The following is a 16,972-nucleotide window of genomic DNA, read 5'->3' on the forward strand; positions in this document are numbered from 1 at the left end:
CACATCCTTTAGAGGGCTGGGGTGAGCACAGGTCTTTCCAAGAGTGTCAGAGAACAGAGGTGTGGGAATGGCAAATCTCAGTAGGGCAGGAGAGACTATAGAGTATGTGAAGTGACCAGAAATGAGCAGAATGGGCTGGTGACCATTGCCTCAAAGCATCCTCTAACTGTTGCTAAATGTTTCTTCTAAGTGTTACCTCTTCAGTGCTCTGTGTTATTCAGGAAGTCAGCTGCTAACATGACCATTGCGGCAGGGTTGGGCATTGCTTAAAGAAGGCACATGAAAGTGAAGGAGTAGCATCTTACCTGAAGGTGTCCCAGGGATGCAGTCATGGCAAGCCAGGCTGGAGGGGAGCTTGCAGCACAACTGCAAATATCAGCATAGCTGAACTCCTCTGAAGGGACCGTTTCAGTTGCAACTAGCTGATGCCTTTGGGACAATAGGACTCTTGGTTTCTGAGATTATTCATCTTCATTGAAAAGTAACAGAGGAACTTTTGAAGTGAGCAGAAAGTCCCTTGTGAAAATGGGACTTAAATGAAGTGAAGATAATTCTTACTGCTCTGCCATTTTTCTGCCTGCACTCATCTGCAATGCTGCAAAGACAGCAGTAATTTAAAAAACAGAGCACATGATTTTCAGCTTTTATAAGTGATCTCCAGTGAAGCTGTATTGGTTCATGCCACCTTGGGGCCTGGCACAAAACATGTCCCTTTGATGGGCACAAGACATGGGTCAGCATGGATGTAGTCAGAGGATGGTGCAGTTGCAGTGCTGAGGCTGGCAGTATCCCGACTGTAGGCACAGAACACATTCATCTCATTTCCAAGTATGGAAAATATTTCTTGATCACTTGATTCCAAATGGCAAATTTGACTTTTTAAACTGTAAATATAGTTCTGGCCTGGGGATAATTTCATTTATAATTGCATGTTGAAATAATCCCATAAAGCAAAGAAATACAGGTTGCATGTGGCTCGATAGAATCCTTATTTATTCGTCATTTGATCCTGTACACAGCAAAATAATAGTATGAATACACCATCTAAGCTATTAATACATTACGTACATACAGAGAAGGAACAGTGAATTTTACATGAAATGGAAAACGCACATAATGCAATGATATGCTATGATCATTTTGAGCTGGCCAAGTTCCAGCTGCAATATTTTTATGCTGCCTAGTGTAAATAGGGACTAAATATTCCTGGGACTGTGAAGATGCTCCTCACAGTTTTACAGGCTGGACATTGCCTCTATCCAAAGGAAAAGGGAATGGTTTGTGACAGGGAAGTAAGTTGCTTCATCCTTCCCCTGATTCTGAATATGTTCAGAGGGATTTTGTGCAGAGCAGATCATGTGTTCTAACTTATAACTTCTCTTTGTAGAAAGCTGTTAGACATGAAGAGAAAGTTTAAATGTGTAAAGGTTGGGACAATATTGTACATTCATTTCTTTAATGGATAAGTTGCAAGTGAGCATGAATAAATAATTTTATTTTCAGCTTTTAAGTCAAATAACGAGATAGATTAAACAAATATAGTTTTGAAATATTTTAAGTCTTCTGCCTGGAGATACCTCCATGTTAATGCAGGTCATCAGTGCTTTTTGTGAAACCAGAACCCAATCGTGGTATTTTTTGATTTATACACAGAATGCTCTCCACAAATGCTCTCCACAACTCTTAGATGTTATTGCTCCTCCCTGAATGTCTGTGCTTCTGTCTGCGTTTTATAATACCCCTGGCCTGAGAAGCAGTAAATAGCTTGACATCTGCTATATGAGTCTTAATCTATGGTTTAAATTTCAGCGAAGATGATATCAGACACTCATTATAATGTATTCTCTTTCAGTTTAACTGTTGTTCCCTGGTTGAGATGTGGCTCAGAAGGGTCAGTCTTCCTAACCATGCATTTCATGGTCACTATAGCATGTTAATATAGCAGCAGCTTTGGGACTTTTTGTGCTTCTCCAGGCTGCCTTTGAGCTTTTCCAGCTGCAGCATCTGCCTCCCTGCCTTCTTTGGATGTTGCCTTGTTAATTCAGTTTTCTTGAAAGTGTATTTAGAACTGACATTTGTGCCTTTCAAGGCTTTTCTTGTTTGTTTCCTATCAGATCATAAAGTTTGAATATTTCATATTTTAATCTCCATTTGAAATAAAATGTCCTCCCTCTAAGTTATCCTTCACAGATCTGCTTTGGTAGATAATTTTCACCCCGACTCACCCTTGTCCTCCCTCCCTTTCCTATGGCCTCACTGCTATGAAAGTCCAGCTTCACCCTTGCTGTGATCCAGCTTTTGCCTCCACTTTCCTCAAGTACCATCCACTTTCATTTCCTTTTCTTCCCTCACTTTTGAAGGAATTTTCTCCACTCTTATTTTTATCTTTTTCTCTCCACTGAGACTGACAGCAATCACAACTTACTCTAATCGCAGTTTAAAGGTTTCTCCCCTGCCTTCTGTCTCCTTGACTTATCTTCTACAAACCACACTCATATTTCACTGTGAGATTTTCCCTTTGTTGTGCTTGTATGGGTGTCTTTTTAATTCTTCAGGAGCATATTCCTCCAGAGCTTGCTTTGGTCTGTATGAAAACTCTTCAGGCTTTCATCTTCTCTGCCTCTTCCTTCCTCTGTACATGTTCCTCGGTATCTTGCTCAGCCCTATAGATTCTCTGTGGCAATAGTTTCTTGGCTATTTTGTTGCCTTTGTACATATTGTTTTTGTACTGCCTCCAAAATTTAATCAAGAAAGTTCAACCAATAGGAAGAGCAGAATTATTTTCCAGCCACTTACTTATTCTTGCTCTGTCTTTTACTGTGAACAATAATGCTTTCCTTCAGGGTAGTTCTCCATGCAAACTGCCTCCATCTTCACCTCCTTTCTTGCTTTTTTCCTTTTTCTTTGAATCATATAATAACTCAGTCTGGAAGGGACCTGCTGATGTCATTTAGTCCAACCTCCTGCTCAAAAAAGAGCAAACTTCAAAGTTACATCTTTATTATAACCATTCTACTGCTATTTCTGAAATGACCTGATTTCCAGTTTTCTTACTCCATCTCTGCTATTTACTGGGATCTCTATCAATTTTATTTCTCCTTTTAGCTCACTGACTAGAAAACCAAGAACATAAAGCAGGTGTGTGGAAGCATCTTTCTTGCATCTGCTTTACGTGTTCAACACTGCTTCTGCTGTTTGTGCCCAGTTTGTGCTTCTAGACTCTCCATTTTTCCCAAGTGGCTGTTTCTGTCTGGCCCCAAGCCCTTCCCAGCCTGCAGCCTTACAGCCCTTCTCCACTTACTTGTCTCCCTCTTGTTGTCATAGGTTCCTGTCTTTGCCTGCTTTGCCACTTCCTAAGCAGACATGGCCTCACCTTTGGGTCTCTCCCAGCTTTTTTAGGGTGAGGCTAAAGCAATGTGTGTAAGAATCTGCACGAATCATCCTGCTTCTCTTGTGGTCTCTCATCTTCACATTCTGTTCTTTCAGTGTCATTTGCTGAGTGTTTGCTGCCTCAAAATGTACACTCTTTGAGTCAATTTCTTCTTTATTCCAATATTTTCTATCTTGCTAGAAATGATCACACTTAACAAACATTATGGTACACTTTATTATGGCTTAGCAGTGTCTCATAGGCAAATGCTGGGCTAAACCAAGTTTCATTTAAAAACTATAAAATCTGTAATTACATAATGCCATAGAATCATAGAGCTGTTTGGGTTGGAAGGGACCTTAAGGATCATCTAGTTCCATTCTCCCTGCCATGGGCAGGGTCACCTTCCGCTAGACCAGGTCGCTCCAAGCCCTGTCCAACCTGACCTTGAACACTACCATGATTTGGAAAGATCTACCCTGAATCTCTGCTATCTCTTATCCTCCATCATATTTTGGTAACTTATTTTTCCACTGTTTCCTTAGTTGCCATTTGAACTCTCCGGATTTAGACTGCAGCTGTACAAAAACATCTGCATTCAAAATAATAAGCTTCAGTAGTAAGGTTGTAAATTGGGCTAGAATAAAATCTGTTGTGCATTTTCACTGTGACTACATTCTGCTCTTTTTACTCAGCTTGAATCCTACCATCCACTCACATTTTCTGTTGTGCTTTGTTTTAAAAGATATTGGTGAAGACTGCAAAAAATCCAGAATGTGCTTATGATCGTAGTTACTGCTAATCATTTAATACAAAAATAAATGTAAGTGACATTGATCTTCAGAAATCCCTTAAGGAGTTCATTCAAAATGGTTTATGAATTGATCATCAATTAAAAAGATAAGTTAAACTCTTGGATACTGGAGCATTCCAATAGAGTGTGCATCCTCCATTATGCAACTCCTGGAATAACCATCTGGGGTTTGATGTGTATATCTGTGATGTTTCACAACTGCGAGAACATATAAGATGAACTGCAGCAAGAAAGAAATGCCATCATGGACTTTACACTCCACTGCCTCTTTATTGTGGGTTCAGTTTGTGTGGGAGCAATGTTTATGCTTTAATTTCTTGACTACATGTGAAAATCAACTGGCTGAGTTACTGCTAAAATTTGCCTCTACATTTCAAAAAGCCCCATTGACCTCGGTGTATTTTCAGCACATCCTTTCCTATTAGAAGTATGATCATTAAATCTCTTTAATATTTTCAAATGTCTATTTCATGACAAGATTTCTTCCAAACTTCTCCTGGTATTCCATTACATTTTATGTGTTTCTTTTTCAACAAACAGTTGCCATCCTTTTGCTGCTGAGGTTTATGAGGTAGTTAAATGGAATTATCCCTGTTTTAAAAGAGGAAAATTGAGGCATAAAAATTTATTTGCCCATTATCATATGAGAAATCTGAGCTCCAGGAGAAGCACCAAGCTGGTCATAATTATTTCCAAGTCAGTGTTTTACTTGTAGGCCACTTCTGCTTCTTTCCTGGTATTTTCCATGGGAAATCTTTTTGAGAATGCTTTTTGGCAGCTGGTGTAAGTTTGCAATGTGAGAAGCAATAGTTTTCTAAAATGGACTATCAGGGAATATTGTAGTAAGAAAATACCAATAGTGTGGATGCACAGAATTCATTTAGGATGTTTAGATTCCATGTCTCTTAAGAGGTCAGATTGTGCCCACTGAATATTTTAGGACACAGTCTTTTATACTTTGAGAAATATACTCTTTTGTGGAAAATGAAATTCTTTTCAGTAGAAGGTGGAGGGGCAGCATATAAAATGAGAGATCTGGAGGAAAGAAAACCAATTAAATTTGAAGCATTTATTTTGGGGAGTTTTTGCACAGCTTCCTTTTAATCCCTGATTAACAGATGAAAGTAGATATGCTGAGACAGAGCTCTAGTACTAAACCTTTGATAACAGAATTACAATGTCTTTATTGTACAGGCTTATTTGATTTGTCTGCGTCATCTTCTGCAGCAGTGATTCCTAGGCAAAGGAAAGCACAAATGAGAAGCTGTTATTCATGTTGCATCTAAGACAGGCACTTACATGTATCCCAGGAGTCATTACTGTCTGTAATGCCTACTAGTGATTATGAAGGCTGGAGTTTCCAGTGCAAATAAAAATTGTCCTTGGATGCATTGTCCAAAACCACAATAGAAGGCATTGATTCCCATAAATGCTATGAGAATTTTAATGTTATTGAACTTAAAAGGAAAATATTGAAAATATTGAAAGCCCAAAGTCATTGTAATCTTTATAATGAATATTCCTGGTATCAGAATGAAAATTAACATAGCTAACATATGTACACTGTCCACTTTCAGCCATCTTCCAGGATGGAGGAGTGCTTCCTTCTAAATCAGTCTTTCCATTGGCGGTGGCTGCACCATGTTCCACATCTCTACCCGGGATCCCTCCTTCTCCTGCCGGCTGGGGCTGTAGGTCCCTTGAGTTGCCCGTTTATTGGCAGCGATGACTGAAACCACAACTGCCAAGAAGAGGATCAATAACAAGGCCAGCGTTACTGAGCCAATGGAGGTGAATATGTTCGAGATCAAGTCAGTTGTCAACTGGAAGGATTGAAATAATCGCAATATAATTTCCATCAAGAGAATACTGAGACACACTTGAGCTACCATGGGAGGAAAACAAAAACTGTTCTATGGATAGGGCTTTGCATAGATGAGCTACTGCTGAAGCACTGTTTATTGGTAAAGAAGTACATTACCCCCTGCAGATTCTGTTCTTTGGACTTTTCAGAAAATTACACACAGGGTGCTGGATATTTAACATACAAGGCAGAGCTGGATGAATTTCTCATAATGACCCATTTCATTTGACAGCTTCCTTTCTGCTTGAAAATAACCTGAGAGTTAGTATCTGTGGACTGTAATAGTAATTCAGCAATTGCTTGTTTAATCACTTGAATAATAACTAATTTTCCCTAGTTTGGTTGTGAACACATTATTGATACTCTTTACTACGGCAAGTTAAATAAGAGCTCTTTTGACTGGATATATATTCAGTCGTGTTTGTGTTTCTCTTGCTGGAGGAGTCAAGTTTATGTGAATACTTAGATATAGAAAATTTGTTTACTGTAAATATTTTTGTAAAATGCATTATCTCTACAAACATTCCTGCCAGTAAACTTTTCTACCAGCATGTTTGCATGAAATAAGTGTACAGAGGCTGCACAAGAGTGCAACTGAAACTATGCAGTGAGAAATTAACCCATATATTTTCACAAATACGTTTTAAAATATTCATCCAGCTCTTCTACATACAGGCTTTAAAGCTTCATCTGCAGAAACACAAGCAGCACAGTACAAGATGAACAGAGGGATGCTCTGCTATTTTTTTTTTCCTGTTTTCGTGTGGCAGTGGGAAATGTAATAATGTCAGAAGGCACAATGCACATAAACAACTCTGCCAGTTGAAAAGCTTTAGACCAGAGAAGTTTTATAGTTTGTAGGTGAGTGTTTTATACATATCTATATATGTGGGTTTATGTGTAAGACGTGCTTCTGGTAAGGTAAGCCAATGAAGTGATGTGGTTAGTGTGGAAAAGTGGTCACTGTGGACAGAATGACCCTAGCAGGAATTGAACTTCTGGGCAGATTCTGCCATCCATCATCTTTTGATTTGTATTACAAGTGACAGCTGAACTGCCATAGATGGATGTGTGCTTGAGGCTGAACTTTCAAATCCCAAAGTATTTAGAAATGGAAGACAGCAGGTCAAAGCCCATTTCCCAGTTAGATACTGCATGTTAAAGGATATTTTAGTGACCTGCTTACTCATCACTTCTAAGGAAGTGCAATTACAGTCCTGAGAATGATGACGATTTTGCATTCGGCAATGGATGTCCTGTAAGTGGATGCTATTGCTCTGCATGCATTGCTTGGACTCATTCCTTTACAGAACAACAATGCCAGAGGGAAAATGTTAAAACAATCCTTCCTCTTCTTCTCTCTCTCCACCTCCATGATGATGTAAAGGGTCCTACTATAATAAGTTTGGCTCAGGGATTCTCTCTAGGGGATGCGTGGTCAGCTAGTATGTTTTTCTCTGTCCTTGGCAGCTAAATATATAGTTTCTATAATTTTAAAAACATTTTTCCAATAGAAGTCGTTTAGTGCAGGTGACAGTCCACATGACTCCAATCCGAAAACAAGGTGGCATGGAACATGTTGGTCTATTAAATTCTATTGGATTGGGAAGGTCATTTCATCTTTAGATGATGTAGTAGACATATACTTGAGATGTTAGTTTTCCTCTGTACTGCACTAGAATACATGACCTTTGTTCCCCTTGTCTCGGAGATACTGCAACTTTTAATGGAATGTTTATTCTCAGAAGCTGTTTTTTATTTTCATTGTCTGCTCTAGGAAACTGAAGACCAAGATAGTAGAAGTTAACTCTGATTCAGGGGTTGAAGAGGACATTTATTTCATGAAAGAATTCACTACTACAAGCAGATGGTAAAGCCTGATCTTTGGTATGTGAAATTTCTCAACTTATTCTCTTATTTTCCAGCCCATGCTCTTCCTATCCCTGTTGTAAGTTTGTCTATATGTATGGAGACATTTTCATTTATGATATCATTGAAAGTAATTTTACCTCTTAAAGAAAATATATGCAAAAGAATTGGTGAGAAAATCCTCTGTAACTTGTTAAAATCCATTCACATGTCTAAACCTCATTATCAAGTTAAAATAATCATAACAGGGCATTTTTTCATTCTGCAATAGTTACTTATTATAGAAACCTTACCCATAGCAATCCACTACACATTTTGTTTCAATTATTTTTTTTCTGTTTAATAACTACTGTTAATTAATTGGATTTAGTTTGGTCAACTGGTGACTTGAGTTTGAAAAAAATACTGAAAATTGCCTGTATTGCCTGTAGATGTGTTGGACAAAACACTTCCTATTAAATCTACATGTTAAAAAGTTTTACCCCACCAACTAAAATCTAGACAGCTGGGGTTTTTACCATGACCAGATACATAAGTTCATTCTATTTCTATGTTTATGTTGCTTCTAATTTCTACATATGAAAAAAATGGCCTTTATGTCATCTATTTGGGTGGATTCTCTTGACACACACACCCCCAAAATCTACCATTCAAGTGCTGTCCCCTGGTTTATCAGCCCACAGATCACTGCCTAAGTTTACAGTATAGGTAGCCCCTTAAGCACTAGCACTGACCTGATAACAAGACTTGCCAGAAGGCTCTGCAGTCTGGTCCCATCAAAATCAACCACTTCTTTAGTAATGAATGGCTGAGCAGTTAAATTAATTTTGAAAATCATCTGGCTGATCTGGAAAAAAAAACAACTGAAAAGTTCTGTACCCTGTCATCTCAGAGTCCATTTACTGCAGTATTTGGCGGTGATGGTAGACTGAAATGACTGGTGATTCCAAAGAGAAAAAGGACTGAGCAGCATTTTTAGAAACATAGTGCTGCTGAGACCACAGAAAAAGAGGTTTTCTGTTACTGATCCTAGTGTGTATTTTGCATAATGATGGGGAGTGTCCTTTTAAAAAGCAGTTTGAAAGTAAAAGTCCCATATCACTGCTTCAGACTCTTCTGATAAGTCCTTTCCTATTGCTTCCACCATAGATGGATCTAGGCTGTGGACCTCTCTGTTTCACAGAGCAGAGCCCCTCTGACTGCCATCAGACTGCTTCAGGTGTGTAGCTGATTATCTCGGTGTTCACAGCCATGAAGCAGATCACCCGTCGGTGTGAGTCTATGGGTGTCCTAAGGCACTGGGTAGTGCGCCACACACAGCTGATATCTCCTTGATTAGGCTACAACATCACTTTTCAGCTTTATATCACACATGCTGCTATTCTCTTCCCCATGTTAGCTTGTTAAGATCTGGTTATTGAATTGATTGCTTGGGAGATGGCGACTTGATATGAATATACTGGGTTTTGGTGTGTTTATTATAAAGCCATGGCAGAGTCCCATGCAAGAGGTGTTCTGTGACTTAAAGCTTCAAAAGCACAAGGGGAAACTCTGGAAAGGAAAGGACAAAGCCAGGCAAACTTCATTCTGGCTCAGCACAAACAAAAAAAGCCACATGAAGAGAAGTAAGTTACTGATTTTTTTTAGATAAAGACCTTTGTTATTAGGGAAGCCTATGAGACACCCCATACACTGTGATAGCCTTTCAGAAGTAATTCTTGCTAATAAATACTGCTTGGTGATCACAGCTATTTCTGAAGGTAAACTCAGCAGTGCTTATGAATAACTAAATATATGTAGAGTGGTAACTGAAGGAGGGTTAATTTACTGCCTGGGAAATACCTTAGAGATTCACATTGCACTTTGAGCAGGAGGTTGGAATGGGAGACCTCCTGAGGCTTCTTCCAACCTGAATTAACTTATGAACCTGTTTAAAAGTTGTAAGAACAGCTGTGAGAGTTCCCCTCCCCTTCAAATACAGTAGCTGTCAGTAAAAGCTCTATCCTTAATGGTAATGGATGCTGATGGCAAGATGATGTCATGTGCCATGGCAGTACCAATAAAATGAAGTCTGCTAACACTAGAAAGCCAATCTGCTTCTCACTAAGATATTTCATGCAGCATATTCTAGTTATCTGTCTTTGTATGTCAGCTGGAGCAAGGCAAATTTATTTTGGAAAAATTAAGAAGAAAATGGAAGAAAAAGAAAATATTCTTGAATTCAGTTTGCATGTAGTGACTAGTTTCATCTACAAAGACAGAATAAATGCAGAAAAAAATATACTTTTGCCTTTAAAAAAAGTCTTTTGGCTTTTCACTGGTGGTTTCATTTCAAAGTTGATTAATTTTTTAGGTTTTTAAAATTATGAAATAAAAATTTGTTAAAATGTTTAGATTAGATAAAATAAATCATTGGATAGAGTGAAACTTCATTGTAGGGCTGGGTTTTGCTTTTCATTTAGTTACTGAAATAGGTTGACTACTCTACCTTGCTTCCTTGATTTCCTTTGTGAACTGGGCCCTCCTTTCCTTTGGGTAAGGAGGGCCCGGTTCACAAGTCAAAGCTCAGTAACATTTATCAATCCAGCATATGTATGCTTATCTTTAAACAAGCCATCTTCTAAATGGTTATTTTTAGGAGGGGAACATTAGGGATTTGCTATACATGAAGGTTTCCATGTGTGCCAAATGTCAAAGGCAAGTGGAATAGCACAAGTAAGCTAGAAAAATACACAGGGCCTCTTCCTCCTGTGTGTTTTACATCAGCATGACTTAGCTGATCTAATCCTGCTTCATGTCAATTGTGGGATGAGAATTATTGCCACAGACACCGAGGACTGAGCCAGATCAGGGAGAGAGAAGAGCGAGCCTCAGTGCCAGCGGAGAAGTCACTGTAAGTGTGAGAGAAGTAGCATGAGCTTTCTCAGAATGCTGCTACCCGGGCATGAGCTTTGTGTGGGAAAGTGTGGCTTGGACCAAGGGTATATGTCTTTGGGATGTGACAGGCATAGTGTGCTCTGAAAGCAGAAGCATGCTTCTGTTGCTGGGCATTAAGAATTAATCAGCCTTCATTTCATCACTCGCACAGAAATGTGCCTGATTCTGGATGCTTCGCAGAACAGAGACATCAACACAAGATTTAAACCACAGGGATTGCAAAACCCTGGAGAATTCCCTTCTCCGCCACATGTGGGGCTTTCTGGGACTTCTGCAGCTGCTCGTGTGCACTGGAGCTTTTGCTGGCAAAGTATCTGGATCCTGAGTTCCTGACACCACTCACAAGGTTATCACTTCATTCACAGTAAGAACATCTGATCCACGCCATCCAGGTTTACTGCCCCCAAATCAAAACCATTTGCTATAGTAATGAGGGACAATTGGCTTGAGTGGTCCTAATCCATGTCAGAATTACTTTGAAAGGTTTGAGGGCATATAGTGATAATACTGAGCAGCTGAAGAAAAGCCATTAACTTGATTAAAAAGTCCATAGATATGCTGAGTTTATTTTGCTGAGGATTTACAACCATCTTGTCAGATTTTTTTGTTGTTGTTGTTAAAAGCTGAATTCAAATGAGAATCCCAGCAATTCAAGAAGAAATCCAGTCAGTTATACACAAATCTGTTATAATGAGATGCATTGATAACCCCAGCTTGTGGGACTACAGTTTATTTTCAACAGCAGTAAAGTGGCCATAAATCTACAGATTGACTTTATTCCAATGAAAATGCCTTATTTAAGTGGCACATGAACTTCCTTTTTTCATTTTTTTTTTTTTCACCTTCACAAGCAAACACCTATTGCTCTCCCTCACATCATCTGTAAAAAGTAGCAGCTCTACTTGTGCTAGACACCACCCACCAGGTCCCAAGAGCTGTGTTGACATAGCCACTGGGCTGCTGAGTTGAACCAACAATCCGTTTTGGACTCATTTAAAGAGAGCAGATTCACATCTGGCTGAGCAAAACACAGCACAGGCCACCGGAAATGGCAAACTGTTTTTAAGATTCTGTGTGCATCACCTGTCTTCCTTAACTGCTTGATCTTCTTTATGCTCTATCCTGGTTTCCTACTCTAGTTTTGCTTTCTTAATGAATAAGAACAAGATCAATTTGTAGTAGGACCAGATTCAGACATGGAGCCTTGAATGATGATGAATGATGAAGATTTCTGTGGCCTAAACCTGTGACTGCTTCCACCAGCAATCAACCAGCTCATAGCTTCAGTTTAGGCTGACCTGTAGCTGCCACATAATGGCTCTGGTGCCTTCTGTATGCCAGGTAACACCCCAAGGTAAGCATGACTACTTATCTCTCCACACCTTGGGAACTTCTCCCTCTGACACCATGCCCACTGGGAGGAGGCTATCATGTTGAACCTCACCTATCTCTGTAGTCCTCTGAAAATCTATCTATGCTGTGCATAGAGCTGTAAATAATCCTGAATTTTTGTCATTGCTGTTGGTGTTTCTGCCATCAGCCTCAGAGTTGTTTTCTTGATATCTGCAGGAAAAGACAATCCTATTGCTGAGGGGCCTGAATGAGACCCCGAGTCCTGTACATATCTTAATGGACATTGCTAAAGACAAAACTTAAATGACTATTTCTGATGCATACACAACTATTTAACATCTATATATAGGCAGCTCACCTTGAAGAAGAATGATTGTAAGTAATCTTTCTTTTAATTTCTCTGTTTTCTGGTGGATATTATTGTCTGAATATTTTCTTAAAATATCTCTGAAGAAATTACATTCACTATAACCTCTATCTAGTATACTTTTTTTATAAAATGTAGCTTGAATAGTTTGTCTTAATTGAAATGTGACAGTTTGAGTGAATTTCTTCCTAGAAAATGTCAACTTTTAGTTGTCTGACAGTTCTTGAAATCAAAGCACAAATGTAGGGAGAATTAGTGTTAGCAGCTGTAATGATAAACTGATCATCTGGCTTGACCAATTATAGATCAGAAAAATGCAATCTTTACTAGCAAAAAGTACTACGTCTCTGGTGTCCTGTGAGAAAATGAAGAAGGAGGAGATGATTGAAGTCTATGATTTAGCTGGGCTTGCAAGAAAAGTGCCTCACTAAGAAATTCTGACAGCCTCCCTCCTGACATGTGAAGCCACAGCATTGTGACGCTACAGAAGTTAATGAGGAAGTTTATTCTTATAGTGGAGCAAGAAATTAGAGATTGGAGATGGACCTTTCTAAAGAGTTGCAACTAGATTTTAAAGCAGACTTTGGTTAAACGAGGGGTTTATTATATTAGTCTTGATCTTCCAGTCACATTAGTGTACGCAGACCTCCTCGTCCCTGCATTAGGCTGCAGGACGATTCCTGAATCACTTGGAAACAGTGTTGTGTTTAAGTCAAACCAATTTGCCCCTCCTCAATGCTAGTACTTGCAATAATGTTTGTCTCAGGTGGCCTTCTACTGATGATATTAGCCTTTTGGCTGAGTAGCTTTTCAAACTCAGAAGCTCGCTTTTAGGAATTAATCTTTAAAGAACAGGTTGTATAGTGTAACTATGATTTCTTTAACTACTTGTAGTATTGATGTCTGGCATATCAACTGTTTAATGAAGTGGTCCAGCCATGAAAGCAGTGATATTTGTCTGTCTTCTGCAGAAGAAATATTTTTGGGTTTGGCCACTGCAGTTTATGTTAGCTCAGCCATGGACCAAAAAAGCCCCTTAAAATCTCCATCAAATATTTTGCTGGATCAGTATCTCACAAGACAGAGTTATAAATGCCTTTTCTCTTAGACAGAAAAGTGTTGGTTATACAGAGAAAAGTGGTTTGGCTGGCAGTTTGGGAAGTAAGCTCTCATTAAACTGTGGGCTTTGAGAAGACTCCTTGGTAGCATTTCTGCAGCAACTGCCAGTGCTAATTCTGTAAGTGTGCTCCAGCTCTTTTTAAGATCATCTTGGTGGTGTAGCACAGATTAAATGTGCAGCTCCAATGTGTTGTTATGAGATGCCTTTTAAAATTCTATCGACAGCCCCTGCTGTAGGAATTCCACCATCTGCTGCAATCTGGAAAGATAAGAGGGAAAATCTATAGCTGGTGCAAATCCAGGCAAACCATGCCCAGGAGGAGTTTGTCCCATAGCTGCTAAATCGCAGACTAGACAAATGTTTTAGTAAAGGTGTCAGACTCTGGGGTGGAACATCTCTTTCCAGTTTGGGGAATGCTTTGAGGTTTCATATAGAATTATTTTTTTACATTGGTAACAACACAGTGTATCAGATGCTTGTAGCTGGGTTGAGTTCATTGAATCCCTATGGCGGCCACAGCAGAAATGACTCCTGAAGAGGGATTTGGAAGAACACTCAGTAGTGGCTTTTTGAGGAAGTCTGCTCCTGTTGTCATGGGAGAGTGAAGTGGATAGGAGGGGGTCAATAGGTTAAACCCTAAAGCAGAAAAAGAATAGGAAAAGATGCTACAGCGCTGAAGATGAGAGCAGGACATTTCCTGAGGAAAAGAGGTGAAGAGAGATTCAGTAGATTTCAGAGTGAAATAGTTAAAGTGATGAGAAGGAAGATTGAATTTCAAAGCTGCTTTCTTCATTGATTGCATAGGTGTTGAGCAGACCACCTTGTGAAGGATGATGTTATAACATTCAAGATAGGGCAGATGGGAATGACAGCATTTGGATAAGAGAATGCAGCAGGAAATTGTAATGTAAGCTATCAACGGCTACGTCAAGGATGAAAGTAAACCAACTTCTGATTTCCCGATTTTTGCAATTTTTTTTTTTTTTTCTCTCTCAGTCTAGATTCTGGTTTTTGTTTTTGTTTTTGTTGGTTTTGGTTTTGTTTTTTGTTTTTTTGTATTGAGGGGAAAAAAGAAAAAAATGAAATTTTGTTGGGGCATTTGCAATCTGGAAGCACAAAGCCTAAGTGAGTGTCTGCACATTGTTTCTCCTCACTAGTGTATTTCCATGCACATTGTTTTCACCAGGCATGATTTGCCTGTGTTCTGCATTATCAACTTCTATTAACTTTAATGGAGTTGCACAATTTGAATTGTGGGCACAGAACTGGTTGCTCAAAACTCCACTTTCCAGCACACAACAGTTGAAGATCTCTTCCTCAATTAGTGATGATAGTGATAGATGTCCTTTTATTTCTGTAATCAGATCATTGAGAACAGCACTAAGTACGCATCGAAGATGAGCATCACATGTAGATGCAGCCTCATTCTGTGGGCTCTGGTCTCTGACTGTGGTGGTACGCAGTAGGGTCGTCTATCTCCCCAGGATCCTGATTCTCTGTAAGAATTGGTGCAACCTGTGCTGAAACTTTCCATCTTGCCTCTTCCCACTTTCTGTGGGAATAAGAAACTGTTCTGCCCAGTGGTGCACAATAGGTGGGTCAGCAGTGTACAGTATAGCAGAGAAAGAGCTATGACTTGTGTTGGATTTTGTAACTGCCAGGAACTTTCCATCCCTACTTCTCTGCTAATAAATTACGCCTACGATCTCAAAATTGTTCCATGAAATACTTCTCTCTATTTGGTGTTAAGCTCCAGCAAAACAGCCATGTGTTGCTACCTAGCATTAATATTATGCTGTCAAGTGGTGATGAAGTAAGTAGCTATTTGACTGTTTCACACTGTCAGACAGCAAGGTATCAAGTCAACAGCTAGCCTTTGTTGGGTGCAGCACTTCGATTGCAGCCATCTCATGCTTCCAACTGTAAATATTAATGGTATATTAATAAGGTAGACCTTTATTGGCTACATAATACTTGCCTTAGCACACTACATGACACTGTTGCATTACTTAGCTAATTATATTCCTTGAGAAAAATTTTGAGTATGGTTTTATCCTGCTGGCTTTTTTTCTAGTAGGAATTTGATTAGAGACAACAAACATCATTGCATTTTAGCTTCAGGAAAGACTATGGAAGAGATGCATATATGAAGAGCGTAAATGGAAAAAAAAATCTATAAACCTCTATGACAATAATTACTCCTTGAAACCCTGTTTTAATCTTGATTTAGACCTTTGATTTGTAGGTGGAGTTATTTTTTCTTGTGGCTTTTTTTTTTTTTTTTTCTTAGTGTATTTCCATCTTGTTAGGAACATAAGAGTGTGTCTCCACTTGTGAGCAGGGATTCTTGGACCAAGTACTGCACACCTAATATAGTATCTAGTCATGGTATTCATATTGCTGGCATTCAACAGGTTTGCATCTGAATGTGATCTGGATGAAGTCAACTCTAATAATTGCTTTTTGGATATCTGCTGAAGATGCAAGTGGTTTATGATGTCTCTTTCTGTGTCATAGCCAGTGTTACAGGCGGTACAGTACATGAGAAAATGATCTCTAAAAATGTGTCAGATATTTATCTTAACTTTCTACTCCATGCTTTTACCTTACTGCCACCTAAAGATAACTAACAGAAAATACATTGTACTTCAGACAGGAGAGATTTACTCTTAACATGATAGGAAGTAATGGCAGCCTTGTCAATGCTTATCTTTTAAGAAGATTTTCTATTTTCAGAAGATTTTCTAGATCATATTTCTTAGAGAGAAGTTAAAAAAATGTCTGCTAACTCAGCTCACTGAATTTATGTCTGGTCCTTCAAGGTGAAGCGTATTAACTACGAATGCAACTCAACCCTGTTTCTAGACAGATGATTAATTTAGATCTGGGGGCTCCTCAGTACAGGCAGAAGGTAACAGTTTCTACAGTGCACGGAGTCAGGTCAAAATCTACCTTTATCTGCAGTTGTAAGCTATCTCTGATACACTCCCCTCTGTTGATTCTCAGATACCAGAGCTGTCCTCTCTTGAACAGGCAGGTAGTCATGAAATCAACCAAGTTATATGTAATTTTGGAAGAAGTGTCTAACATTAACATTTTCTTCTGGAGGTATTCTTCTGCTTCCTTGTTCATCAGTGGTTTTGGAAGAGGATAAAAACATGATCATGATCTAGGAATTCTCAACTCAAAACTTTGTCAAGGTGAAATACGTTGTTTCAGGGTTCTGGGTCCAGGCCAGTTACACCCCGATCAGCCTGCGTATAAGGCCTGAGTGCTTC

At 39.1% G+C, this 16,972-nt stretch overlaps 1 protein-coding gene across 5 annotated transcripts in view; it reads right to left on the reverse strand.

The window, feature by feature from the left end:
* Positions 1–5,238: 5,238 nt before the first annotated feature.
* CRB1 (crumbs cell polarity complex component 1) overlaps positions 5,239–16,972 on the reverse strand; it is a 104,769-nt gene continuing 93,035 nt past the window's right edge. For 3 of the 5 annotated variants that reach the window (XM_030494807.1, XM_030494806.1, XM_030494802.1), the window contains one exon: positions 5,239–6,007. In XM_030494807.1, coding sequence (XP_030350667.1) covers positions 5,792–6,007 — 216 coding nt within the window. In that variant the 3' untranslated portion in view covers positions 5,239–5,791. Of the gene's footprint in view, positions 6,008–8,337; positions 8,765–16,972 lie in introns of those variants that run through there. The other 2 variants (XM_030494804.1, XM_030494803.1) reach the window with 2 other exon arrangements.

Source organism: Strigops habroptila, chromosome 8 (assembly GCF_004027225.2).
Source record: "Strigops habroptila isolate Jane chromosome 8, bStrHab1.2.pri, whole genome shotgun sequence".
Classification (NCBI taxonomy): Eukaryota; Metazoa; Chordata; class Aves; order Psittaciformes; family Psittacidae; genus Strigops; species Strigops habroptila.